The 26,633-nt window shown below is 30.8% G+C and overlaps 1 protein-coding gene across 1 annotated transcript in view; it reads left to right on the top strand.

Moving 5' to 3' along the window:
* LOC107446012 (kielin/chordin-like protein) overlaps positions 1 to 26,633 on the top strand; it is a gene marked incomplete in the record, with an annotated part of 171,960 nt that overhangs the window by 42,183 nt on the left and 103,144 nt on the right. Inside the window, 3 exon segments of the mRNA XM_071183690.1 lie at positions 1,784 to 2,008; positions 23,749 to 23,964; positions 24,848 to 25,039. Coding sequence (XP_071039791.1) covers positions 1,784 to 2,008; positions 23,749 to 23,964; positions 24,848 to 25,039 — 633 coding nt within the window.

Here is a 26,633-nt window from a genome sequence, read left to right as displayed (position 1 = left end):
GAGAAAACCTACTACGTATTAACCTACTACGTGAATAATACTACGTATTAATGTAATTTTCCAATAAAATTACTTATTAATGTAATTTTTCTGTCACAAAGTGAAATACAAGAAGTATTCACCTAGAATATCAAAAGTTAATAGTTAAGGGAATAAAAAAAATTCAAAAACGCTATCGAATTTTAAAAATCGCCACTGGGAAAGGGATGACGCTTAAAAATCTGTTTCAATGAAAACAAAGTGGATTTAAAATCAGCATATTAAAAAAAAAAGCTCTTTAAGTTCCATCAGGTGAACAAAGTGGTTTGATATTTTTCACTCCGCCTTCCTCATTAGTGATTCAATAGACATGGAAAGCGTTTTTATTTTTGTAATCTTTTAAATATTATTATCCAACCCCCAATGTGTGTACTTTTTTCAGTTCAGTTTTGACAAGGATTCTAAAAACAAATATTGAGGAAGGTTATTACGGAATAACCTGTATGTTTATGAACAAATAAATTATTGCTTAATTCATTCTTACCATCATCTCAAACCTCAGACAATGTACAGTGTGCCAAAACGAACCCGCCTGAATAACTTTTGATCTAATAATCAGATTTTTAGATTCTATAACTCAATCTAAATGGTTGGAGAGAGTGAGCTCAAATATACTTATTAATCAGTGCAGACGATATTTTAAGTAATGGAATCAGACAAAAAACGCACTTTTTCTGAATTAACATACTTTTTTTCTTCGGAATTTGACCCCCGAATAATAGAAGAGTTGCCGCAATCTAATAAATGGGATTCCCCCCTAGTTTGGTCAGAGATAGATCAAAAGTTTGGACCCCTTAATGTTAATTTTACTTCTTACGTATTTCGCTAGATTTGCAGGATTGTTTAAGATTGTATAAAATTCGTTCATCCAAAGATTCTATGTAAAAAAAATTTTTACTAAATATTTATAATTTTGTTTAAAAATATTTTAGTTAATAATAGTCGAAATGTTTTTGAATTGTAAGGCATACAATGTTTTACTTTATCTTAAAGTTCATAATTTTACATATCAAAAAGCGAAATCGGTTGAATAGCTCCTGAGAAATTGAATTTTAAAAAATTCGTGTATTTAAAATTCGATTTCGCAGGAGCTCTTCAACCGATTATGCTCCCTCTTTGTATTTTGAAATACATACTTTAAAAAATTGACATGTTATAATTTAAAAATTTTTCGACTAAAATTAAATAAAATAAGAAAAATAATAAATATTTACAAAAAAATATTTTTTGCATGGAACTATCTTTGGATAAATTAATTTTAGTTGTGTAAAATTTTTTTAATTCACTTAAAAGTTTCTCCAGATATGGTGAAATATGCAAAAATAAAATTAACATTTAGGGGTTGCAGCTTTGGATCGCTTTTTTTGACCGAACTATTGGTACCAGATTTCCCAGATTGCGGCTACTCCCTATTTTTTGAGATCAGAATTCCGAATCCGATGGAAAAAAAAACTATGTTTATTCAGAGAAAGTACGTTTTTGTGTCTGATTTCGTAACTTAAAATATTGCTAACACTAATTAATTAGCATATTTGAGGTCACATCCTAGAACCTTCAAGATTGAGTTCTAGAACTTGAAAATCCTATAATTAGATCAAAAGTTATTCAGGTAGTCCATTTTTTGGAGCACTATACATTAAACTTTCGATGATAAATTGTATTAATATTTTAGTAATGTTTAGTATATTTAACTATGGTGTTAAGTTATTGAAAAATCACTTACGTTCACAAAAATTTCTTTCAGAATCTGAAAACTTTTGCGTCTTTAGAGGGACTCACTACGGAGTTGGACAAACACTAGAAATTAATCATCCAACTAACTGTGTTACATGTACGTGTGCTACTCCTCCTGATTTCACGTGCGTTCATACAAGTTGCCCAAGACCACCGAATGATGATTACGAGAACTGTGAAATTGCTTACATACAAGGAGAGTGTTGTCCTACCTATAATTGTAGGCAAGCATCTGGTAAGCAATTATAATATTCTTCATAATATTTTATTTTTGGCACCATAGCTTTTAAAGTCTCAACCTACTTATAAAATTTCTTTTTATTCATTATGAAATCAATTAAGTTCAATAGTAAAACTGAATATCAAATAGACTGTGTAAGTATTAGAAATACAGGGTTCAATTTCATGGCATATCTCTATTTTCTCTCTAAATTTTGTATCCTACACTGTAAAACATTTTGGTGTACAGTTATCACAAAAGTCAAGTTGAATCAAAACAAAACTAAATCTGTAAAAAAAAAGAACATTGCAAGGAGTCAAACATCTCCAGAAATTTCTAATTCCCTTGCATTAAAGACCAGTCATGCAGAGTATTTAGAACACCATTGGCTACTCGTATATACAGATGACTCAAGTAGATATGTCAACGTTTATACAGATTCTGAATCACATATGACAGCAGGTTCTGAAGTTCTTTTCAAATTTGTTCTCCCTCCGTGCATCTACGTTTGATGGAGAGGTTCATGCTTACACTGCAAGCTTGAAAAAGTTGTTTTACTCTTAGATTCGCAGGCAGCAATCCAAGTAGTTAGCTCATCAGGAAACCCTTTTTCGGATAAAATTCTTCAGTATCAGAGTTCATCAGACTTCTAGAACAGAAGAACAAAAGTGTAATCGTCCATTGGATACCTAGCCAATGTGGTATTTACGGTTGCAAGCAGGGTGATTTCATTGTTTGGAAATCTCAACTATTTCAACTAAATTGCTCTAGGATGTACTGAAACTCTATAAAACTCTATGTAAAATGTCCAACAAAAATGAGGACTCTTTCTTGGCTACGAGAAAGTGTAAAGAACGAAAATTGGAATGAGGCAGAGATACCGTATAAACCTCACCGACATGCGGTTACCCTTTTTTTGCTTCCTCACAGGCCATGACTGTCTGGAAGAACTCTTGTATCGTTCACGTATTATGACCACACCTGACTGTCGTCTATGTGACTCCGATGAATCGAAAAGACCTTCATCATCGCTCCACAGACTTGAATATATTGTGCGCGAGAGAGCCTCTGGGGACGGTGACTTTGTTCTTTCTCTACTTATTGTGTTTCGATGCTTATCCTCCATTCTTTGTTGTATTCGTTTGTAATCACCACCAATTGGAAATAAAAGCAAACGTTGCCACCCGTTTTGGTGTTCAAGTAAATTAAGTACATGACTGTAGTTATCGTGCAAAAAATTATATAAAATTTATAAAATAACAATTGTTTTAAGGAGTTAGTGCAAAAACATTACTAAAATTGTGCTTTTTTTATTAAACCGAAATGCTTTTTCAATGAAATGGTTCTGATATTCGCATGAAAATAGTATGTGTTGTTAGCAAGAAAGCAAAAGAAAAATAAATACATAAAACTATAGCAATAGAAAGGTAAATAAAAAAATGTGACTACATGCTCTGTAAAAAATTTTAGTTTACCTCCACGTCAAAAATGGTGGCAACTACACACCAAATTGTTTTACTGAGTATAAGCCTTCTGGAACGGGAATTTTAATGTTAATATTTATTTAAAATTCCTAAGCAGTAATATTTAGATTTAATTCAGTCTTACTTGAGAACCTATTTAACGGAAATAGATAGCAAATATAATTTAAATTATCTCGTAAAGGAATTCACTACCTAATTGAGCTGGTATAATGTTTACTCAGAGAAAATCTTTTGTTGCTTATAAATAAAAAGAAAACTTTTTGATGAAACAGTAAGTTCGGATTTGTTTGAAGCAAAATAATAATAGAAGAAAGGTTCATGATGTGACTTCACAAGATTTTTCACTAGGGATGTAAAGTCAGAAACACATGGAGATAAAACAAGTATTGCACAGGGTTAGCATATTTATATTCTCATAACTATTACACATAATACAATAAGTACATGAAATTAAAGAAAAGAAAAGCCGTTTCGGAGTTGCAAATGCTTCACATGTGCTCTTTTTGTTACACTCAAACATCTAATCTGTTATCACGTTTGTACGTTTGTTTCATACATTTTCTAATGCTCTTTCGTAAAATTTTGCAGTGTTTTTGGCATTGTTGGTTTGTAAACAGTGTCTTTAGCATACTTCCCGCAATCCCATTAAAAAAATCGTATGACGTAAGGTCCGAAAAATTTGGTGGCCTTCTGATTAAGGATGAATCAATTTTCACTTGCACGCCCATGCACCGATGATGTAAACACTGTTTCATTAGAAACCATTAAAAATGGGAAACTACAAAACGAGCGGGATGAATTTAATTACAGATTAAATGCTTATCACCTAACAAAAGGACCACATATTGAAAGTTTGTAACTAACAAAAAAACCTTGTAGTACATAGTTTCTTCTGACTTCGGGAATCACTCATAGCTTTAAAAACGTAATTATCTTAAGTAATGTAATAAACTTAATACTGTAACGTAATTATCTTAAATATCAGTAGTGATAATCCCGATTTTTGATACTAAGAATTATTAACAGATTAAAGTTATTGAAAATGACGTGCTTATCAGTGTTTAAAATGATGAATGTAACTAAGTTTTATGATAAGAGAATGATATGATATGATAATGATATGATAAGAGAATTATAGATAGATACAAGTGATGGGACGCAATGATTATCATCTGAGTGTTTTTCTTCATTCATATACTTCAAACAAACCACAGTGGCTAAAGTGGCACAAACTTAAACGAAGGCCTTGATGCGACTTTCTTTTTATTCTTTTATTTTGTTTTATATACAAGATATGTGCATACACGTCTGCTATTGCACTGCCTGTTAGTACTCACCTCGTTTGCACTTGCACTATTTTGGTGGTGGAAACAGCCTTTCCCTTAAATACAATGATTAAAGAATGTTTTTATTAATCCTCTTTACAGGATAAGCCAAGAATACACTACCCGTTGCAAGCAAATGAGGATTTCGAAGAATAGATCATGCCAACGTTCGAATTGACCGACACTTTATTACCTGCTACCTAACTCTTGGAAAACCTCAAAGTTTTCAGTATTACTTAATTTATTCAATACAATTGTACCTGTTTTTTTATGAAAGAATCTGCGTCTTTTAAATTAAAATACGGTGTTCATTATCTGTTTATAAAGTATATAAAATAAAAAAAAGTGATGACCTATTTTGATTCTGTATTTTAAATTCATTTTGTTATTATTTTCTAACTCTTAATTGCATTAAAAAGTTTGAATAAAATTTAGTATAAATGGAAGTAAAGTTATATCATAACTAAACTGAAATTTCATAGCTAATTTTTTTAATGTTAATTAAATTTTTATTAGTACAATTTTCAGGAACTAATGTAGTAATCATATTTTTTTTTCCAATTTTAAATTATGTTTGATTAGCGACTAAACTCAATACAATTATATAAATAAATATATTATTAACAATTTTATAAATTAATAATACTTTGTTTTTCATTTATATTTTTATGCAAAGTCTTATGCTTTTATGTACAGGGTGACAGTTATTGAACTTTTTGGGGAACAAAATCTTAATGACTTTTGAACGATCGGAGAGAATCAGTAAAAACTTGTTGAATACAGAGCATATTGGGAGTTTTATTTTACTCAGTTTTGCAGTTGTTGCACATTTTTAAATGCAAAAAGGAAGCATTTTTGAGTGCATATCGATCGTCAAGTATACAAAACCAAGAAAATTTGCGACCGAGCTTAAACTAAGAATGATGGATCCAAGCATTAAAGTAAATGTTGAATTAATGCATCAAAAGTGTTAACCTTTAGTTTTATGATAAGACAGTGTTTTACAACATATTCATTTTTTTTTTGTATACTCTTTTCAAGTAGAACCGTTATTTTCTTTTCACCCACAAACTGTTACTGTGATATTTTATAAAAATGTAAAAAAGAATGAATCAAATAGAGTATGTTTTTATTAAATATTTGTACTTATGATACAAAAAAAAAACTTTTTCAATACTTTTGTAATGTTAGATGTTTTAAAAATTAGTGCGATTCTCCATGCTAACAACCATGCTGTCGTACCACAGGTCCCTTGTTCGATCCTCGGGCCGGGCAAGGTTGGCTCAGCCTTTCATCCCTTCAGTGGGTCGATAAATGAGTACCAAGCATGCTTGGGAACTAAACACTGGGGGTTCCGCGTTCGGCTGAACACCAGACCGGAACATCTGCTCCTGCACCCCAGAGCCCAAGGTCAACTGAGATGGGCACAGTAGGCCTCGGCCTTCTATGGGCTGTCGCGCCGCTGAGTTTTTTTAAGCCCAAGGTAAACTGAGATGGGCACAATAGGCCTTGGCCTTCTATGAGCTGTCGCGCCGCTGAGTTTTTTTAAGCCCAAGGTCAACTGAGATGGGCACAGTAGGCCTCGGCCTTCTATGGGCTGTCGCGCCGCTGAGTTTTTTTAAGCCCAAGGTCAACTGAGATGGGCACAATAGGCCTCGGCCTTCTATGGGCTGTCGCGCCGCTGAGTTTTTTTAAGTATGAATATATTATTTCTAATTTAGTTTTTGTCTAAGATTAGTTCATCCGATGAGATTCTGAAATAAATGAAAATAAAATTACTTCCGTTGGAGGGAACTCAGTTAAAATAACTATTTACTGCATCACATAACTAGTTATTTTCTCGATACTAAATTTTCTATTTTTCCTCGGAACAGTAAATATGCGATAAATAAAACAAAACTTAAATATCTTAGCAATAAATTTAGTTAAATGATCATTTTCGTTATCATGGTTTTCATATTATTTTTCTCAGAAAATTTTCTTTCATCTCTTATTATCTCCTTTTTTTGAATAATACAAAGGGTTTAAGCCGAGCGTTTTTCAAAAAAAGAATGTTGATTCATGAATCACATTTTTCTTCAGAGATGTACTAAATGGATGTACTAAAAAAATATATCGAACAGATAATTTGAAACCTGCCCATTTGGATGGAACGATAAAAAAAGTTTTCGATAGTGGAAAAACGTTTCCTTCTAAAAGTTGTATATGAACTAGTATATTACTCGCGAATTTTTTCAGAATTTATACGTTTCAACTTCATTCTTCTCAGAAACCTGAAAAATTTGAAATGTTACAAAAAAAACCTCAAAATTTTATACCTTTATCAAATTCTTGAAATTTGTTGCACGAAAGCTATCTTTACCTTCTAAAAGTTGTGTATTGAGTGAAATGATACACGTGAGTTTTCCGGAATTTTTCTACCATATCTTCAAATCCTGCAACAGCAGTAAAATTTAAAATTAAAAAAAAAATGTCAAGTAAAAATAAACTACTTTGCAGAGATTGTGTACGGGAATATTAGTCGTAAGTTTTTAAAAGTTATTTTTGTTTCCCTTTTCCTGAATACCGAAAGTGTTGTTTTTTTAAAGCTAGTTTTCACTATTGTGAGGCTTATTAAACACAACCAAAAGAAGAAGAAATTAAGGTCACTGAAAAGCAGCCTTGATATTTCGCTTACAATTGATATAAAATTTCATTATACTTTCATGATTAAGGAAGCTAATTCTAATAAGTTGAACGATTTGAGTTACTTATGCCAAATTAATGGTTTCTGTTAGCCATCTTGCATTCGAAAGTATTCCAGTGGGGCCCTATTACCAACACATCGAAACTTATTCCGCTCGGAAACGATTCCGATCGGAAACTAGCTTTCATCGGATTGCCAATTTCGTAAAACCCACTTTGCCGTAACATGAGCATATCGGAATCCGGAATCGAAATCTCCATTCCACACGATTCCGGTGAATTTGAAGTTTGTAGGCGGGGACCAATTAGAAAATTACTATAATTCTAATTTATTAATCTGGCAACGGTATGTTTGTATTCTCTACTTCTATGCGAGTTAAAATCGCATTAACTCAGAACTGAATGCTTAAAAATTCATACATTTTCAACAATTTTGTGTTCTAAAAGCCAAGTTTGTGTTTATTTGAAGTATAGAGAGTAGTATAGAGTGAAATTACAACGTAGTATTTTCAAATGGCTTCACGTACAAAAATTAATATTCGCCTCCAAACAATGATTGTGGAATACCTAGAAAACAATCCAGATTAAAATAAAGGAAGCCTTACCGGCATATCTGGCGTAATTACCACTATAAATATTAAATACCAAATCACTACTATATAAGACATGTTAACTTGCATCCATCTTAAAGTACCATAAGATAGTTGAAGGATAACGCAGTCGATAGTAAAATCTTCACACATGCATATTTCAAACAATATAGGAAATTCTAATAGCTAACTTTGGTAATTCCTTTTTTTAGCTAAGATTCTATTGTTTTTTGTACATATTTTTTTTATGTAGCTTTTGTTATTAATTTCCACAATCCGATATTATTCATTTCCACTACTGAATTTCGCCTATGAGTAACACCATTTAAAAAAAAACTAATTTCCAATCTAAATTAATTTCTAAATTTTGTTGTCGGGATATTGGAATACCCAAAATCTTTTAAGCCGATAGATCTTTCTCTTAATAGTGTTTCGATCACTCTCTTCAGCAATAGCTGGCTGTATGACGGAAAACAGCGCCATTTTGTTCACTGAAATAAACAAACTCTTATCGGAATCTAGATTTCGCTTACTCTTAAACCTGCCGGAATGGGATTCGTAATAATTTCGCATCGGAATTTAGTTCCGAGCGGAATCAAGAGCTCGTAATACGACTTAACTGACATTCACGGATTTATGACGTCACGAGAGTTTCATTTCGATCGGAATCAGATTCCGTGAAGCTGGTAATAAGGCTTAATGATGACTACAGATTTGGAGGACATTTACTGAAAGAAATTGTCTGATTTATATTCAATAAATATTTTTACCCTGTGCTAAAATAAAAAAATTAAAATCTTCCATCAATGGCAAATTTCTATCAACCGAATTAAAATAAACGACTGGAATGGGTGTTTGCAGATGACCAAAAATTCCTTTATATATATATATATACCTTATAATATGGGTGCTTGTTTACTAGGAACTGCAAACTAAAAACTAGTTTTATAGTATGTTTTATAAAGTATTTTTCTTCCGTTTCTTATACCTAGGTTATCGCAAGCAAAATCAACGTTTATAATTTTGCAACGTATGATAACGTCATAACTGAATTCGTATTTTAAAAAGTTTATGAAACCACGAGTTTATATTAATTTAAATAATGGAAACTTAGTAAGAATAAATAAAATAAATTTGAAGTTATCCTTTGTAGTAAATTCTGAATAACACATTTTAAATGATAACAAATGTTCAACTAACATTACTTTTGATGGTTTGAACTTCTAACTCATATTATGGCAAATCTTATAGTTTAAAACCGCACCGGAGTATGCAACAAATAATAAAAAATAAAAAAAATTGTGAGCTAGTTTAACTCCCGTTCTTCGTATGCGGTGAATCAACTATCAATAAACCAGTAGTGAACAACACTACAAAATGATGCACTAAACCGAAAGGTTTAGTGCAAGGTAAGCCGACCGAGCCAAGGTAAACCGAAAGGTACCGACGCGACTAATAATTCAATTATATATTGGTTGGTTGGTGTCGTATCCTCTATTGAATCATATTTCATGGTGTGCTTGAATAGTTTTTGTTATTTCTATGGCATTAAAAGAATACAAATCCTCGTCTGTGGGGTAGTTTAAGAGGTGAAGGCCTGCAGCGCAGTTAAAAACATGATATTGTCAGTTCCACATTAAGACAGTTGCCACAGTTTTGATATTTTCTAGTCTTATCTGTAGAAATTGTCATGTTTTTATGATGTTTTGTTCTTAGTCTGATGAGAGTAGTGGCAGTCTTCCTATCGATGTCAAGATTAGTTATTTGATCGTGGGCTTTGATTTTTAAGGGGGTGAATAGTCTTGACTTTGCAAAAGCATTTGAATCTGCCAACGTGGTTGGGATTGAATTTTGATTTAGATCTCTGGCATTTTTAGCCAAGGAATCAGCTATTTCATTGAACTCTAGGTTCACATGGGCCGGAATCTACTGCAAGAAGCAATTTTTCCGGAGACGCTGAAGTTGTCCAAGTTGTTCTATGANTATTGAAAATACATCCCATTTTTAGTTTACATCGCCAAATTGCAGTACTTTATTTAATTTTATAACCGTTCTTGAACAGCTGACTAAATTTTTTGGGTTTACGATTGCTAATGTTCAACTCCGTAGACTTGTAATTTTCATCCAAATTCAGAAGACAGGGGAACTCTTGGATCAAGTATTGGGAGAAATTTGTCTTCGTTTTTTGATAGAACTAACTCGCTACAATTGCAACTAATTGAGGTGGAGAAAAAAGCCACTAAAACCTCCCAAGGTTAGCCTGACGGCAAGGGGACTCTAACCCGTCTAACACTGAGGATATTTCTCACTGCATCGACCACCCATCACCGGGATTCACCTCATTGGAAGGGTCCCTGTAAACCTCTAAATGAAAGAGTTCACCCTTTCTTTAATCATTTATGAAATAAAGAAACGCCCATATTTTTAAGAATTTCGTGAACAGAAAACTGGTAGATCTTTTTTTAAATTCGATACTTTTTCTTTTCTTTAAATTATATGTATTCATTTTAGAATATACTTCCAACCGCCTTCATTAGTAACCTAGTGACAGATTTATCAAAACGCTTTCCTGCAATAGTTCTACAGCTTTTAAACATTACAGGATTCCGTTCTATCAACCTAAATTAGATCAAATTGTTAAAGGGTAGAGCAATTGAAATTTTTACTATGAAATTTCAGATAATTCATTATCAGCTGTTTTAATATGTTGAACGAATGCTAATAAAATATTGAAGGTAATTGTGCATAAATTTTAAATGTTAACAAAGCAAAATTATGTTTTACTATGTCGCAACCAAAAATCACTTTTTTTTACGAAAAAAGTTATTTTGTTTTATTTTTTGATAGTAAAGGTGCTTTGAAAGGATTTTAATTTTCGGTATATGTATAAATTGATAAAACCTATAAACAATCGTATGTTTATAGCAAAATGTCTCTCAAGCACACAACTACCGTAGAAAAATTTCTTTCGTGCAAAACATGGCAACTCTATGCTTTCTTTGTATAAATTGTACGATATTAAACAAACCTATTAAATACCGTATTTAATTGTTTATAAATATGTTTAATAACTTTAAGGTTAGGTAAAAGGTTTGTTAAGAAAAACCATTTAAAGCAATGGGCTACTCACAGTAATGTCCTATTAGCTTTTTCTTAGTCTATGAAAATTTATTCAAGTAAAAAGTCATAATTTATAACGAATACGAATAAATCAATTTATAATTTTTTCTTTTAAAAAAATTATTAATGAAACGAAACAACTTCTTCAATTTTTTTTAAACAGCTGTTTCAAATTTTTTTTTTTTTTACTTCTGTTCTTATTGAGCAGTGTCGTTTCATCTTTTATACACGCTTGAAGTAAATTAAATTATCGTGAAATATTATATTTCATGTCGTTTTATCTAAACTAGCTAAATTGTATAAAAATGTTTCAATCATTATTAAATTTTAAAAAAATTTCCAGTTTGAATTAGATGTGTTTAGAATTTATCGTATTATTAATGAAATAATAATTATGAATCTGCCACTTTTACAAAAAAGTAATTGGAAAATTTGATATTCATTTAAATAAACTTAAGCCTATCAGATGTCATATTTTGAATTATTAATGCCACATATTTAAAATTATCACGTTTCGAAAAGATTATGGGGCATCTGCAGATAGAAATTTATAATGATAATACCAAAAAAAAAAAGGAAGATAAATACTGGAAAAGCATCCATGAAAACTAAATTCACATTAATAAACATATTTTGTGAAAAATCAGAGAAGTTAGAATTTATAATATTTTTGTTATTCAAATTATGTAACTTAAAATAATAATAAAATAAATTCCGATTGTATTTCACTCATTAAGGCAGAAAATTAATACTGAACACGCAAAAAACTCTCTCATTATAAAGTAATTATACGTTGAAATTTAAACTAAGTCAATAATAGCTACTACTTAAAATTTTTTAAAAAAATGCGTACGTAATTCCTTCCGGGTATAAACGTTTTGTAATAAATCTCTTATGGCGGATGCAAATGATTTGCATAACCAACTAAATGTGCATAATGAACCTTGGGCAATCTAGCGTTAAATACATAAAAGATAAGAGATGCAAATAATAAGTTTTGCTTTTTAGTTCATATGAATTAAAATAAAACAATTATCTCTGAAATCACTCCACCTACTTGAATTCAAACAGACAGAAAAAAGTAGTTAAATACTTTTTTTTCTTTGCTTTTATTTAAGAAAAGAAATTCTTACTATCACATTTTCTTTGATTTTATTTATCTGGGGTCAGGTCTGATTTATCAAATCTGATTTATAAAAATTTGGATTTATTAAAATGATATCAAATTTGGGTCACATTTTACTTCACTGTACGAAATGAAAGTTTACGCAAGGAATTACTTAAAGGCAGTCCCAAGTGACGCTTTAGGTTAAGGGTGCACAACCTGCTGCCCGCCAAACCTTGATGTGTGGCCCGTGGCCGCAATCTGAACAAATTAAAAAACAAATAATTCTAAAAAAAAAATATTTTTTTTCTGAAAAATGAAAAAAAAATCGGAATTTTGAAATTTACGCATTTAAGTTTTGGACGCACCCAATCGCAATCAAAGTAGTTTTTCGGTCACTTTTTCTCGGTGGTTAAAGCTACGGATCTAAGCATAGTTTTGAAAATCCCAATATTTTTAATACATCATTATTGCGATAAACGAATTTCGAATTTTAGTTATCACTCTTGACGCTCTTCATTTGTGCCGATTTCATCGTAAATCCAATGACTTTTCGGTAGTTATTGGTACCCCATGTTCACGTAGTTTCTGAAATTGCGATTTTTGAAAGTTATGAAACGCTTTATTTGTGCAAATTTCATGGAAAATCTAAATGACTTTTCATCCTTTTTCCGGCACTTGTTGCTACGCATTTCCGCGGGTTTTTTAAAATTTCGATATTTCAGCACTATATTATTACGAATCGCGAGTAAAGAATCTCTTTTAAATAACCGTTTCTTGAGGTGGTTTATTTGTACCGATTTTATAGCAAATTAAATTATTTTTCAATCGTTATTTTGGCAATTACTGTTACACATTTCTTCAAGGTTTTGAAAATCCCAATATTTTATATACGCTATTATGACGCGGTAATTTCGAATCCCGATTTTAAATGCGTAACATTTTGACGCGCTTTATTTCCCAAAATTTCGTTGTAAANAAAATTTTGATATTTTGGCACGATATTATTACGAATCGCGATTAAATAATCGCTCATTTAGATAACCATTTTTTGACGTGGTTTATTTGTGCCAATTTTATTGCAAATCAAATTATTTTTCAATCGTTATTTTGGCAATTACTGTTACACATTTCTACAAGGTTTTGAAAGTCCCAATATTTCATATACGCTATTATGACACGGTCATTTCGAATCCCGATTTTAAATGCATAACATTTTGAGGCGCTTTATTTCCCAAAATTTCGTTGTAAATATAATGGGATGTTGATAATTTTTTTGGTACTTATTACTACCCTTTTCCCCATGATTTAAAAAAATTCAGATATTTTTAATACTATAATTTGACAGTACGCGAGTTTTTAATCGCTCATTAAAATAATTACTTTTTCCGTGCTCTATTTGTGCCGATTTTAACATAAATATTAGAGGCTTTACGAACGTGTTTTTTTTTCGTTCCCATTATTGCTGCATTTTTACTTGTGATTTAGAATAGCCTAATATTTTAACACAATATTACAACTCGTGAAATTCGATTCTGTTAAAAAAAATTTTGTCACTTAAAAAGTAATTACGTATCTTAGCAAAATTGAAAAAAACGAGATGTGTACATTTATATTAAACGCGGTCCGTTTTGCAGAAAAATAATTCAAAACACGTGGATATTTCTTTTGTCCCATGACCACGTGCAAGCTCAACAACACACACCCAGCCTATTACTTTCGTTGTTACTTGATTTAAAAATCACATGTTGCGATTCTTATTTGAGCGTTTTAAAAATCATACATTTTAATTCTTCTCATATTTTAAAAATCATACGTCGTGATTCGTATTTAAGCGATCTTAAAATTGCGCATAGCATTTCGTATTGACATTAACGAGATTTAAAAATCATCCATCGCAATTCGTATTCACAAGATTTAAAATCATGAATCGCGAGTCGTGTTCTGGCGTTTAAAATATCATACGTTGTTACTCTTTTCGCAATTCAAAAATCATACACCGCTTCTCATATTCACGCGATTTGAAAATCACGCATCGCGTTTTTTATTTGCGCAATTTAAAATTCGCACATAGCAATTTGCATTCAAGCAATTAAAAAATTACACACCGCTATTTGTATTCACACGATTTAAAAATCCCTGAAAGAAGAGCACCATCCAGGGTAAATTCCAAAACTGATGAAGTTATTTGGCCAAGTCTAATATTACCCACAACAACAGCTTCTGTCGAAAGACTGTTTTCCAGAATGAATTTGGCCTGTTCAAAATTACAGAGCAGTCTTTAAACAAAATCATTACCATTTTCATTTAAAGGCTTGAAAAAGCTATCACATGATCAACTAGATAAAATTATCACAATATTTAAAAATTTTGCAGATTACAGTATCACCATTAAGAAATTTTTTAAACATTTTCTACCTACTTGGACCATTTTACATCATACACCGATGATTATATGCTTTTTCTTCCCTCTCTCAGCCCCTGCCTCTTATAATTATCTAGATTAAGTATATTCCTTACTAAATGCTAAATCTTATTTTCCGCTGAAGGGTTTTGTTTTAATTTTAATAATTTTTAACCCTATAAAAACTTTCTTTAAATCAAAGTATTTAACTTGTATTTATTTTAATAACTAGAATATTTATTTGTTTTTAAAATTGAATTCTATGAACAAATATTTTAATGTTAAAATTTATGTTTAAATAGACTTTTGTATTATGCAATATGATAAAAAAAACATGTATTTTCCCATAGTTTTTTTAATAACTTCAATTTATCAAAATTTTTTTTCTGATAAATCGATTCTGATTTTCAGATTCTGTTTTTATTCTTAAGTAATCAGTTTCGCAGTTTCTAAATTTAAACATTTNAAAGGCCTGTTTAGACGATCCAATTTCTTGGACAGAGATTGATTGATATTGATGGAAACTTGTTTTGCTTTGAGCTTTGATCGTGTAAACAAACATCCAAGAACTTGGTCCAACTTCTTGGACGATAGTAGAGCATGTTCTACTTTCCATCCAAGTTTTTTCTCCCTTAACCAATCAGCGTCTTAGGTTTTGTGACGTCAACAATCAGGCAGCAAATTATGTCATCTTCTTGTCTGTTTTCATATATTTTAGTCCAAATAAATTGATCTGTTGCGGTTTATTTGTGTTATTATGATTTTATTTGAATTTATTTAGTAATTTTAAACTTATGTAAGTATTATTTTAAAATGTTGAATATGAACAATGCGCATGCGCAAGTTTTTCTTTCAACGAATCAGCGACGTTCAAGGACTTGGATAGTGTCAACGAATCATCCAATTTCTTGAACAGAGAAATCCGTCCAATTTCTCGGATTCAAGAAATTGGACAGTGTAAACAGGCCTTAATATTACCCACAACAACAGCTTCTGTCGAAAGACTGTTTTCCAGAATGAATTTGACCTGTTCAAAATTACAGAGCAGTCTTTAAACAAAATCATTACCATTTTCATTTAAAGGCTCGAAAAAGCTATCACATGATCAACCAGATAAAATTATCACAATATTTAAAAATTTTGCACATAACAGTATAACCATTAAGAAATTTTTTAAACCATTTTCTACCTACTTTGACCATTTTACTTTATTTCTGATTATATGCTTTTTCTTCCCTCTCTTATAATTATCTAGGTTAAGTATATTTCCTACTAAATGCTAAATCTTATTTTCCGCTGAAGGGCTTTGTTTCAATTTTAATCGTTTTTAACCCTATAAAAAATTTCTTTAAATCAAAGTATTTAACTTGCATTCATTTTAATAACTAAAATATTTATTTGTTTTTAAAATTTAATTCTATGAACAAATTTTTTAATGTTAAAATTTATGTTTAAATAGACTTTTGTATTATGCAATATGATAAAAAAACATGCATTTTCCTTTAGTTTTTTTAATTACTTCAATTTATCTAAATTTTTTTCTGATTTTCGGATTCTGTTATTTTTTCTTAAATAATCAGTTTTGCAGTTTCTAAATTTAAACATTTGAAAGTATTTAATTTTATGCAAGGGTATTACAAGGTTAGCTGACAAAAAGAATTTAGTGCCTCGAACAAGGATGTTTATATAACAATCACTCCCTACAATTACTGCCAATATGTCTGCGTAAATACTTTGACATGCTGCCCTTCATTGGTCAATCTGATATGTATATGGCCCTTCACTCTATCTAAAAGGTTGTGTACCCCTACTTTACGTAAATCTGTTTCTACCAATGACAAAAGTTGGCGACATTTCATTTATGCCAAATGTCCCTCTTTGCTGACCACCTTTTTTTTTTAAATTGTCAAAATTTTATGAAATTTGGTATCAGAGGTTATTTTTTCACGCTAACTGGTATGCAATAAAAATTGTTATGCTTCTTCAAAAAAGTGCGTTTTTTTTCTTTTCGGAAAGAAAATTTGGCCAATCGTTCAAAAAATATAAAAATGATCTTTTTTTCCTTGTTTTTGCTGACTATACTTACGTTTGAAGACACGGTGGACCATCCTGCTCATTTTAAAATTCTCTCCCACAACCGATTCCAGCTTTCAATAGAATTATTTATAGGAATACCTTATTTTTCTACGGATTCGAATTTCCAACCCCTAAAATATAGGGGGTAGCCTCAATTTGGGAAATATGGTCCCATTAATTTTGTCTGGAGAACGCTCCAAAGTTTGGACCCCTTAATGTTAATTTTACTATGTGCGTATTTCGCTATCTCTCGAGAACATTTTAAGCGAATTGAAAAGTTTTTAGATATAATTATAAAATCTTAATTTATCCAAAAGTAATTCCGTGCAAAAAATGCTCTTTAGTAGGGGAGAGTGGGGTCAATTGTAACAGGGTACGATTGTAACAGAGCAAAAATTTCGAGTGTCGGGTTCTAGATTTGGTTCCTAGGTGGCGCACAAGGTGTATTTAATAAATCTACATGTACACCCCTGATGGCAACCATTTTTATGTACTTTTGAAAGAGTTACATCACAAAAGATATTTTCACGCCACGCAAGTACTTTTTTTGGTATTAGAATATTATATTGTAACAAAGTAATTTTGTTTAAACAAATAAAAATTAGTAACCGAATATGTAAGTGGACACCTTAATTAACATTTCAATAAAAAAATATTAGTTTAGCTAATTAACTAGAATTGTTTTTAACAAAGGAAGCTGAAATGGCGTCTTCGGGACAATTGTAACAATAAGTAAAGGGACGATTGTAACAGCTGAAAATAAATAATCTTATGTTTACAAACCATTACTTAACACTTTAAGAGCCACCAATAGTTTCCTATATCATTATATTATGTTGCATGTGCATTATTTTATTTGTCACCTTTCACAGCATAAATTAAAATTTTTAACCCCTTAAAGTTAAAAGTTTAACCCTTTAGGTCTCTGCTCATTATTATTTTTACTCCTAAAATATCACTACTATTTTGATCAATAAAAAAATATATCACAACTATGATAATATGTATAATTAACTATGTTTTAGTTGAATTTATGAACTGTTACAATTGACCCCGTAAGTGGGGACAATTGTAACAAGTGCACGACTGTCAAAAATTGTTAATAACTAATATAATAACATTTAAAATAAGGTTTTTTTTTTTTTTTCTAGTAGAGGATAGTCTACTTTACTCGTCTGTCAATTAATACTAATAGTAAATTGGATTTTTTGTTAGTTAAAAATAGTTAAGTAAAAAATGTTACAATTGACCCCACTCTCCCCTACGTATTTATTATTATTAATTGTCTTATTTAAGAATGGTCGAAAAATTTTGAATTGTAAGGAATACAATTTGTTGCATACGCAAAAACTAAAATTGACATTAAGGAGTCCAAGCGTTGGAGCGTTGGCTGCTCCCTATTGGGACCATATTTTCCAGACTGCAGCTGCTCCCTATATTTTGGGGGTCAAAAATCCGAATCCGACGAAGAGAGGTATGTTTATTCAGAGAAAGCACATTTTAGGGTCTGATTTCGTAACTTAAAATATCGTTTGCACTTATTTAGCATATTTGAGGTCACCCCTTCAAACCTTTAAGATTGAGTCGTAGAATGTGAAAATAAATCGAATAAATCAAAAGTTATTCAGGATGGTCTGTTTTTTGCTCACTGTACGTACAAACTTGCATTGTGTTTCATAAGTATGCATGCATCACCATTTCTATCGTATTTCATGTATCACTATTTCTGTAGAATGTATACATTTATTTTGTGTATCGGGATAACGTCACGGGGGGGCATACTCTGCAGCAAATCCATTCTCTCTATAATCGAATCCCTATACCTACTTCAACTTTCATTTTTTATGTTTACTCCACAGGGAAGTCCCCTTTTAGTTGAGGAAAAAAAATTATGCATGTGCTTATCTGTTATCTTTTTGTGTTAGTGCTGATTAATTGAATTCTATGAATGAACTTCTATGAATTTTTTTAGAACACGTATGCATCATACTTCACAACACTCCCATCGAGTCCCGTTCAGTAGCAGTAATGTTATTTGACTGATCCAAACGGTCCGGTTTACCCAAGAAAGGTTATTAAAGTTCAGTATACTGGACAATAGCTTTTAAACAACTTCATAGTTCTTTCTAATTCTTCGAAAGAACAAAAGCGTCTTACCACAGCAATCGTGGCCGACAGAATGATTAAAACTAGAAGATAAATAGGAAAAAAATCACGTAAATAGGAACCCACTCTGTGATTTGATCAAAATTTGCTTCAGAACAAAAGCAAAATGAATTTTATTGAACCATCGATGTTGTAGTCACCTCGATAAGACTTTTAAATCGAAATTAAAGTAGGGAATCTAATAGCTGTGGTACAGACAGTAAGAAGCATTTATTGTGATTTTACCCTTCTAAACATTTGCCGAAATATCAAACATAGTGCTCTACAAAATTAAAACTTAAGCCCATTTTTTTTCATAAATATATTTCTGTTACAAACAAGATCTAACAGAAGTTTCTCTATTAAGTATATTATAGATAGAAATTAGATTAATACAAGCATCCAGATCTGTACACTTCCAAGAAGCAGATAATCACTTTTTCGCCAAGTTTAATGACGATATTAAAAGATACCGATAAAGAGGCGGTTGCCGATGTTTACTGTGTTTTGACTTAATGCATTTTTTCCGGAGTTGCAACAAAAGTATCAACTACGACCTTATAACTCGTAACCTTCAATTATTTAATTCTATGAATGATTCGGCTTTGAATTCGGCACAACAATCTCTCAAAGGTTTCCTTAATTCAATAAAACGTATGCACCTTTTATTCAATTATGTCAAAATTCCCACCTTCTTTACAATAATTACAAATATTAACTCACCAGGTAAAATGATTTGATGGAATACTGCAAAAGGCTGGATAAATTTGGAAGGAAAAATCCCTCATAGATATATATGAGTATTTAATCTTACATATTTACGATTCAAAATTAGCTTGGGAACTCTTGGGATATTAACATTTATGGAAAGTCACTTTAGCAAAATTTAAACTTGTTGGGATTATTAATTAATTTTAATTTCTTTGAGAATTTCATCTTTTTACTACTTTATATGATTTCCAATAAATATGTATGGAACTTAAATTCTTCATGATTTTAATTTTCGAAAGAGTTACAAGCGCATTAAAACTGTTTTTTTTAATGGAAGCAATAAGTAACAAGTTTTTTTTCCAACTATACAAAAAACACACCACTTTTTAGTGTCGTCATTAAATACTCTTGACGATTTTACAATTACAAGTTGTGAATCTTAAACTCTTCTAGGAGCAGTGGGATAAAAACTGCCCCACTTTTTTTTGAAAATAAAATAAACCTTTACATCTGTAATAGTTTTTTATTTCTTAAATTACGTGGTTTTTAATCAACCCCATTTTCTGCTGAAAAATTTCAAGTATAGCCAATGACTTGATTTTGGATATGCATACAATAGCCATAACTCTTATTCATTATTTCTGCACTAAATTTTCGGAATAATATTTTCCGTTCCATAAAGGGTTAAGATACAAGTTTCAATTAGAGTTGTATAACTTTATATCACATTAAATAAAGAAACTCTTACAGTGACGGAAGATGTAGGAATACGCTATAGTTTCTAACATATGTCCAAGCTGAAAGTATAGAAGTTTTAATGATTTAAAGAAATAAAAATTGCTTTAAACATATTTGAGTTGTTCTTATAGGACAGGAAACAGAACATTAATTCTTGGGTTAAAATTGCAGAAAAAGGTTTTATTTTTAAACTTCTAAATGATTGATTATTCTGCTGTGAAGAAATATTTCTTCTGGTTTCTGTAGGTAAGAATATAAACCAGGATTTCAAGAAGCTTATCCGTTTAGTTATGACATTACTTTTTCTAGGTTTCTATTTACTCTAGGCTCAGTAGAGGCTCCTACTAACTCTGTTAAGAAGCGTTAATTTGATGCTGTAGATTTAAAGAGGAAATTCTCTGTAATATTTCCATTTATTTCTGACTATTTTTTATTACATTTAATTCTCTATTATTTGCCTTTATTTATTAACAAAATTTTGTTTGGAATTACTGCGTTCATTAAACGATTTTTTAAGAAACTCATCACTCATCATTGTTTATTTCTTCCTAAAAGACAATATTTTCCTCAGAAACACAGAACATTTTAGTTTCAAAATATGCAATAATTTTAGCTTTATGTAAGAATATTTTGTTAGCATGTTAATCATACCGAATCGCTCAATTTCCTGGATTTGGAAAATAATTATTTCAACTCTAAAATAAGCTTAACCTTAAGAACACAGGCTCAATAAGAAATAAATGAGAAGTTATCTCCTACTTTTTGATGAAACTTATAACAATTCAAATATGAAATAGTTTTTATACACCTGTTTGAATGACGTTCCATTACGTTAGGGAAGATCTTGCTACCCATTCAATTTCAAAATCCCTAATTAAGAGATAGGACAGACCGGGATAGTCTGATCGATAGGGCGCTGGGCCCATGTCCGAGAGTTCGTGGGTTCGAACCCCACCGGCTGCAGACTCCCCGTGTTGTAAAATGGTGACTGATGCACGTTAAATATGTTGAGTCACAAAGTCCTCCATGTTCCCATAACAAATCAACACCTCTGGGGGTACTGGATTGAAGATCGATCGTTCTCTGATTCAGGTCAAAATTACGATATGTGAATGAATGAATGTATGAATGGGTCCACCCTACAAACGGATGCGACAAATGGGTGTGGCAGAAGTCGAATTCTTGGCCATAGATGGCGCCGCTGGAAAACAAGAACAATCGCACCCCTCTGACTAAGCCATAGAGTTGAAATACTGGGTAGAGAGAGTAGAATAACCCCCGACCCGTGGACAAGATAAAGTCACGTGACTGTAGCCCAAACTTGCCGTTCACTGAGACCGCTTCGATTCCCGTCCATTCGTTTAGCATTGCGATCGTCTGATGCAATTAACTGTCTGTCTTTTTAATTCAGAAATAAGAATGGTACAAAAGTCCTGAGCATTTTGCTGCACGGAGAAGTTTTCTAGGGACTGTCCGATAACTTTTTACAAGAAAGGGCGACATTTTTTTTCACTTTTTCTATTTTAAAATTGATTTTAAAATTTTTCCGATACTCAGTCATGCTCTGATAATCATGTTTTATTTGCTTTAATAATCAATTACGCTCGTTTTTGCTCACTTTTTTTGCATTTAACATAAGTTTTTATTGTTTCTTAAACTTTAAACTTATAATGTTTAAGTATATTTCAATATATATTCTATTTTTAGCTGAAATAGCTGCAAAGCTTTGTTGGCTTCCTTGGCGAGATACTTTAGCGCCAAGGAACAGTTGAGTAAACTTTCGGTTTTGTTTTAGTTCTCTTTAAATGTCGATATCATTTCTGTATATTCTGAAGATTTTGTATATCTTTACCTCTTGATTACTAAAACCCAATATTTATCTTGTTCTAAAATGTTTCCTTTAAATATATATATTTAAATAAAAAATATGGTACATAAGAAGTTGTGTTTTTTAAATTACATAGGAATGCTTAAAAACCAAATTATTTGTATATTCTTATATGTTTGATGAATAATTAAATTCTATGAAATATTTTTAGTATTTAAATATAAAATAGTGTATAGTAGTTTTAGTGTTAATTTTTAATAAAATTATATAATTCTGTTACTATACATAAAATGAATACAAATTATGTACTATTTAGAAAATAAATTAAGGTATATTTAATATAATCATTAAGTACTTGTTTATCTTCTTTTTATTTAAAAATAGTTGCTTTATTGGAAATACTTTATTTTACTAGTATATTAAAGCGTAGAATTAGTTTGATTTAGTGCAACAAATTTAGAAAACATAACATAGAAGTGGATAAGTTGTATAGGAGTAAATTAGTGCAGTAAATTAGCGCATGTTATGCATTGGTATGGAATAAACTGCTCAGACGGCCAAGGCTAACAGCTGGCTGTGGTGCAAAGATTTAGCATCGTGAACCTTTCTTGTAAAATTTCAACTGTTTTTACCTTTATCTAGATTGTATATATTTAATTTGCAGCTGGCTAAAAGATATAGTTTTAAATGCACTTACTATTTTTAAGAAAATTACATTTTTTATGGATGGGCATTGTAATTTTCTTAATGTCCATAAAATGATTATGGTTCTTTTATTTGTAAAGTAAAATATTTTTAACTGCTACTTTTTAANAAAATAGGTCTTTGCAATAAAAACATTTAAAAAAAATTTTCTGAATATAGTAATAAATATAAGTGATGCAGAATATCGTTTTTTATTTTTATATAATGAATAAATTTTAAGGAATAGTGTTAAGGGTCAAGACGAGAACTACTGAATTTTTTTTAATAAAATCAGTACTTTAATTAAAAATTATTTGTTGAGAAAAAAAAACTCCTCATGTTTTAAAAACCCATTTAATAATATTACAGAAATGTGATTAACGAAAATATTTTTTCTCTCTCTTTCAAATGCTCCAATTATTTGCGCATCGGTAATACCGAAATAAAGCTGTTTAAAAACTTAGTGCGCCAACATTTGTGATACTGCGCCAAGTATTGCACTCTTTCCGTCACATGATTGTAACTCTTTGCTTGCTATCTATGGCGTGTCTTTTCGGAAGGAATAAAGCGAACTCGGTTCCTCTACCTACTATTTCAACTCTATGGCCTAAGCAGGCATACGAAACCAACCAACCAACCAATCAACCAAAAGATAGGACAGCTAAAATTGTGCGTTTTTTTTCATGTTTTGATTGTTTTCATACCTGTAATAGCTTATAAACAGTATATACCATTTATGTTGCTTTTTTTCTGATCTTGATCTGTAACTTGTAGAAATTCATGCTTTTGTATGTACTTTTTCGATTTTAAATTGTTTTTAAAAGTTTTACTGTGATAATAAAGCTAGTTTTAATTTTCAGGTCCAGCATTTGCATCAGCACCAACGCCTCCTCCAATGTGTTCTCCAGTGGTGTGTCCTACAGGCTGTTCTGAAGTGACGATTCATAACTCTTGTCCTTTCTGCATGTGTCAAGAAAAGCTTTGCTCACCTCCCAAATGCGAGGATGGATGTATTGTGCAGAAAGATGTGCCAGAAGGTCAATGCCCTGGCTGTGAATGTTCCGGAAGAAATCCAGGTTATATTTTCTTCCTACTTCAGAGAAAAATTTTGATCTCTAAATCTATTCTCATTAAAAGAAAATTAATTTAGGCATTTGTTTCCCATTTTTGAGAAAAATAAATAAACATTTTCAATAAATGAAACATTAGTTTTAAATAACCATACAAACTGCAGTAGAGTTTTGCAAGCACGCATAGGCTGCCACAAAATTACCACGCTTAATATAGATAGATGTCTAGAGTTCTTTTGTCAAACTTCAAGTGATAAAACTATAAGCCCGTATGGAGCAGAAAATCGTTTTTAAGATATAGGAAAGCAGTGGAATTTTAGAATATCCAAAAAAAGTTTTTTTAAGCTGCATGTAATCAAATTTAGTAAAGACAATAATTTTTTTTTTCTTTTTTAAATATGAAATTTTAAATAATTTTAGTTTCTGACAGGCTTTTGATGATTAACTTTGCTTTCAGACAAGATTTTTATATAAATAAAGCAAACAGCTTTCTGACAGTATAATATCTCTTCAGTGCTTTCAAGACTGATTTGGCAGGATTTTAATATTGATATGCGATATATTATTGGACCATGCCGATTTCTGCGTAAATGGATTACATAAAATAGTTGTTCATAAACCTTGTTCTGATTGACCTCAATAATGATTCATCAGATATTAAAAATGCCTTCGATTTTTTGCACGAGATCATTAATTTTCATTTTTTTTTTACCTATCAAGCGATATTTTTTTTTGATAGTGGAATCTAAATATGTATATATTGTAAGAGTAATGATCAAGAAACTATGCAAATGTATTTGCAAAGGAAAAAAAATTGACAAAATCTTAATTTTAAGTAATTTATTTTCAATTAAATAAACTTTTCAAAGAGTGTATTTTCTGTTTTCAGCCGCATTATTTTGTTCTCCTGTATCATGCAAGGGAGATTGCTTTGAAGTAGTAGACCCCAGTGGTTGTCCAATGTGCATATGTGGTCCTATGTGCAGCCCTCCAAAATGTCAACCTGGATGCGAAGTCGTTAGAAATGTTCCAAAAGGAGAATGTCCTAAATGTAAATGTCCAGGCGATGTCACTAAAACAGGTATATAAATTATTTCAACCAATACTGTTTTTATATAAATATTGTTTTTAACCCCACATATTTACAAATAAATTATGATTTTTATAAGCGTGGCTTATCATTAAAATACAAATAGATTTTTTTTCGATTTAATGAACTTAAATAATTTATATTCAAATTTTGTTCAGACAAATTTTTTTCAAGAGCAATTTTATTTGTAATCCTAATAAGTGCTTTGGAATGAATGTTTTTCTTGCTTTTACTTTATTTTGATTTATTTTTAACATTCACCCCAAGTGTTTGAGGGATAGGTCAAGTTTGAAGTCCTTAAATGGGTTTTTTAAAATATCAAATATGTCTATTTCGAGATATCTTCATTTAAACTAACTGTTCAGCCGTAGTTGAATAATCTAACTATAGCTTATTTGGAGAAATCTTTTCTTATTTGTTATTTGTTGATTTGTTACGCATGCGCTCTGAAACTCTTGCTAACTAGAATATTTTTGCCTGCTTCAGTTGGATGAACGCTTTCGCTACAGTAGTTTACTTTGGCTTTAAGCGAGTTTCAGGGAGCAGAGCTTTTTTTCCAACTATTTTGGAAGTTTGAAGTATGTTCCAATTCAGTTTTTAATAAATAGTTTATTTTGGTAATTTAGTTTTATTTCGTCATTCGATGGCTTATATTAGTTTAATTCATGTTAGTATTCCCCGCACTAACTGTACCCAAATTTCATTTCACGTCATCTACGAAACAGAATGCATAAGCCTATCAGTATAATAAAATAAGTAAATTGGAGTAATTAAGAAGATATCTATCAATCCCTCTCCCTCTATCTGAATATTATGTATATCTATCTATATATGTATATAGATAGATATAAGGGAATTAAATAAAAAGTCAGGATTCCTTCCTTTATAGATTTAGAAATTGACTCTGGCCTACCTTTAGGGGTTAGGAAGTTGAGTTTGGTATTAATGAATACATTATTTGAAAATGTTTCACACGTGCGTTTTAGATTTTCAATCCGATCTGGAATCTTTTTGAGATACTTGTTTGTTTGCATACCCTTTGTATATCTTGTATTTAGATACAATTTTATCTGGTGCTTCTCGGCTAAAAAAGGCACATTATCATACCTGCCAACTTTTACGCATTTGGCGTAAAATTTTATTTCTATATTTAAAGTGGTAGTAAAATCCATGCTTTCTATATATTCTTTGCATATATAAACTTAATTTATAATCTTTTTGATCCACCACTATTTTTCAAAAACTTAAACATATATATTAATATGAAATACTATCATTGTAGTCCGAATAAGATTGCTCAAAATACAACGTGTGTTTCTGCTTAAAATTGTAGTTTAAATTCCATTTTACTACCACTGGGGAAAATCATCCTTGAAGGGAATGAAAGTTGGCAGGTATGCATTATTGATATGTTTTAAGAGTATTTAAATTTGGTAAATCACTACAAATGTTATAATTGTTAAATAATCATTTTGGCAAACAAAGCAATGTGGTATTAAGACACTTGTTTTTAGACATTTTTTTAATCTTTTCGCTGATTTGGCACTTTGTACATCATCATCATTATTGATCCGGGTAGGGCCCT

Source organism: Parasteatoda tepidariorum, chromosome 7, assembly GCF_043381705.1.
Source record: "Parasteatoda tepidariorum isolate YZ-2023 chromosome 7, CAS_Ptep_4.0, whole genome shotgun sequence".
NCBI classification, from domain to species: Eukaryota; Metazoa; Arthropoda; class Arachnida; order Araneae; family Theridiidae; genus Parasteatoda; species Parasteatoda tepidariorum.
Note: the sequence above shows the minus strand (reverse complement) of the source record. Positions and strands in the feature narration are given on the sequence as shown.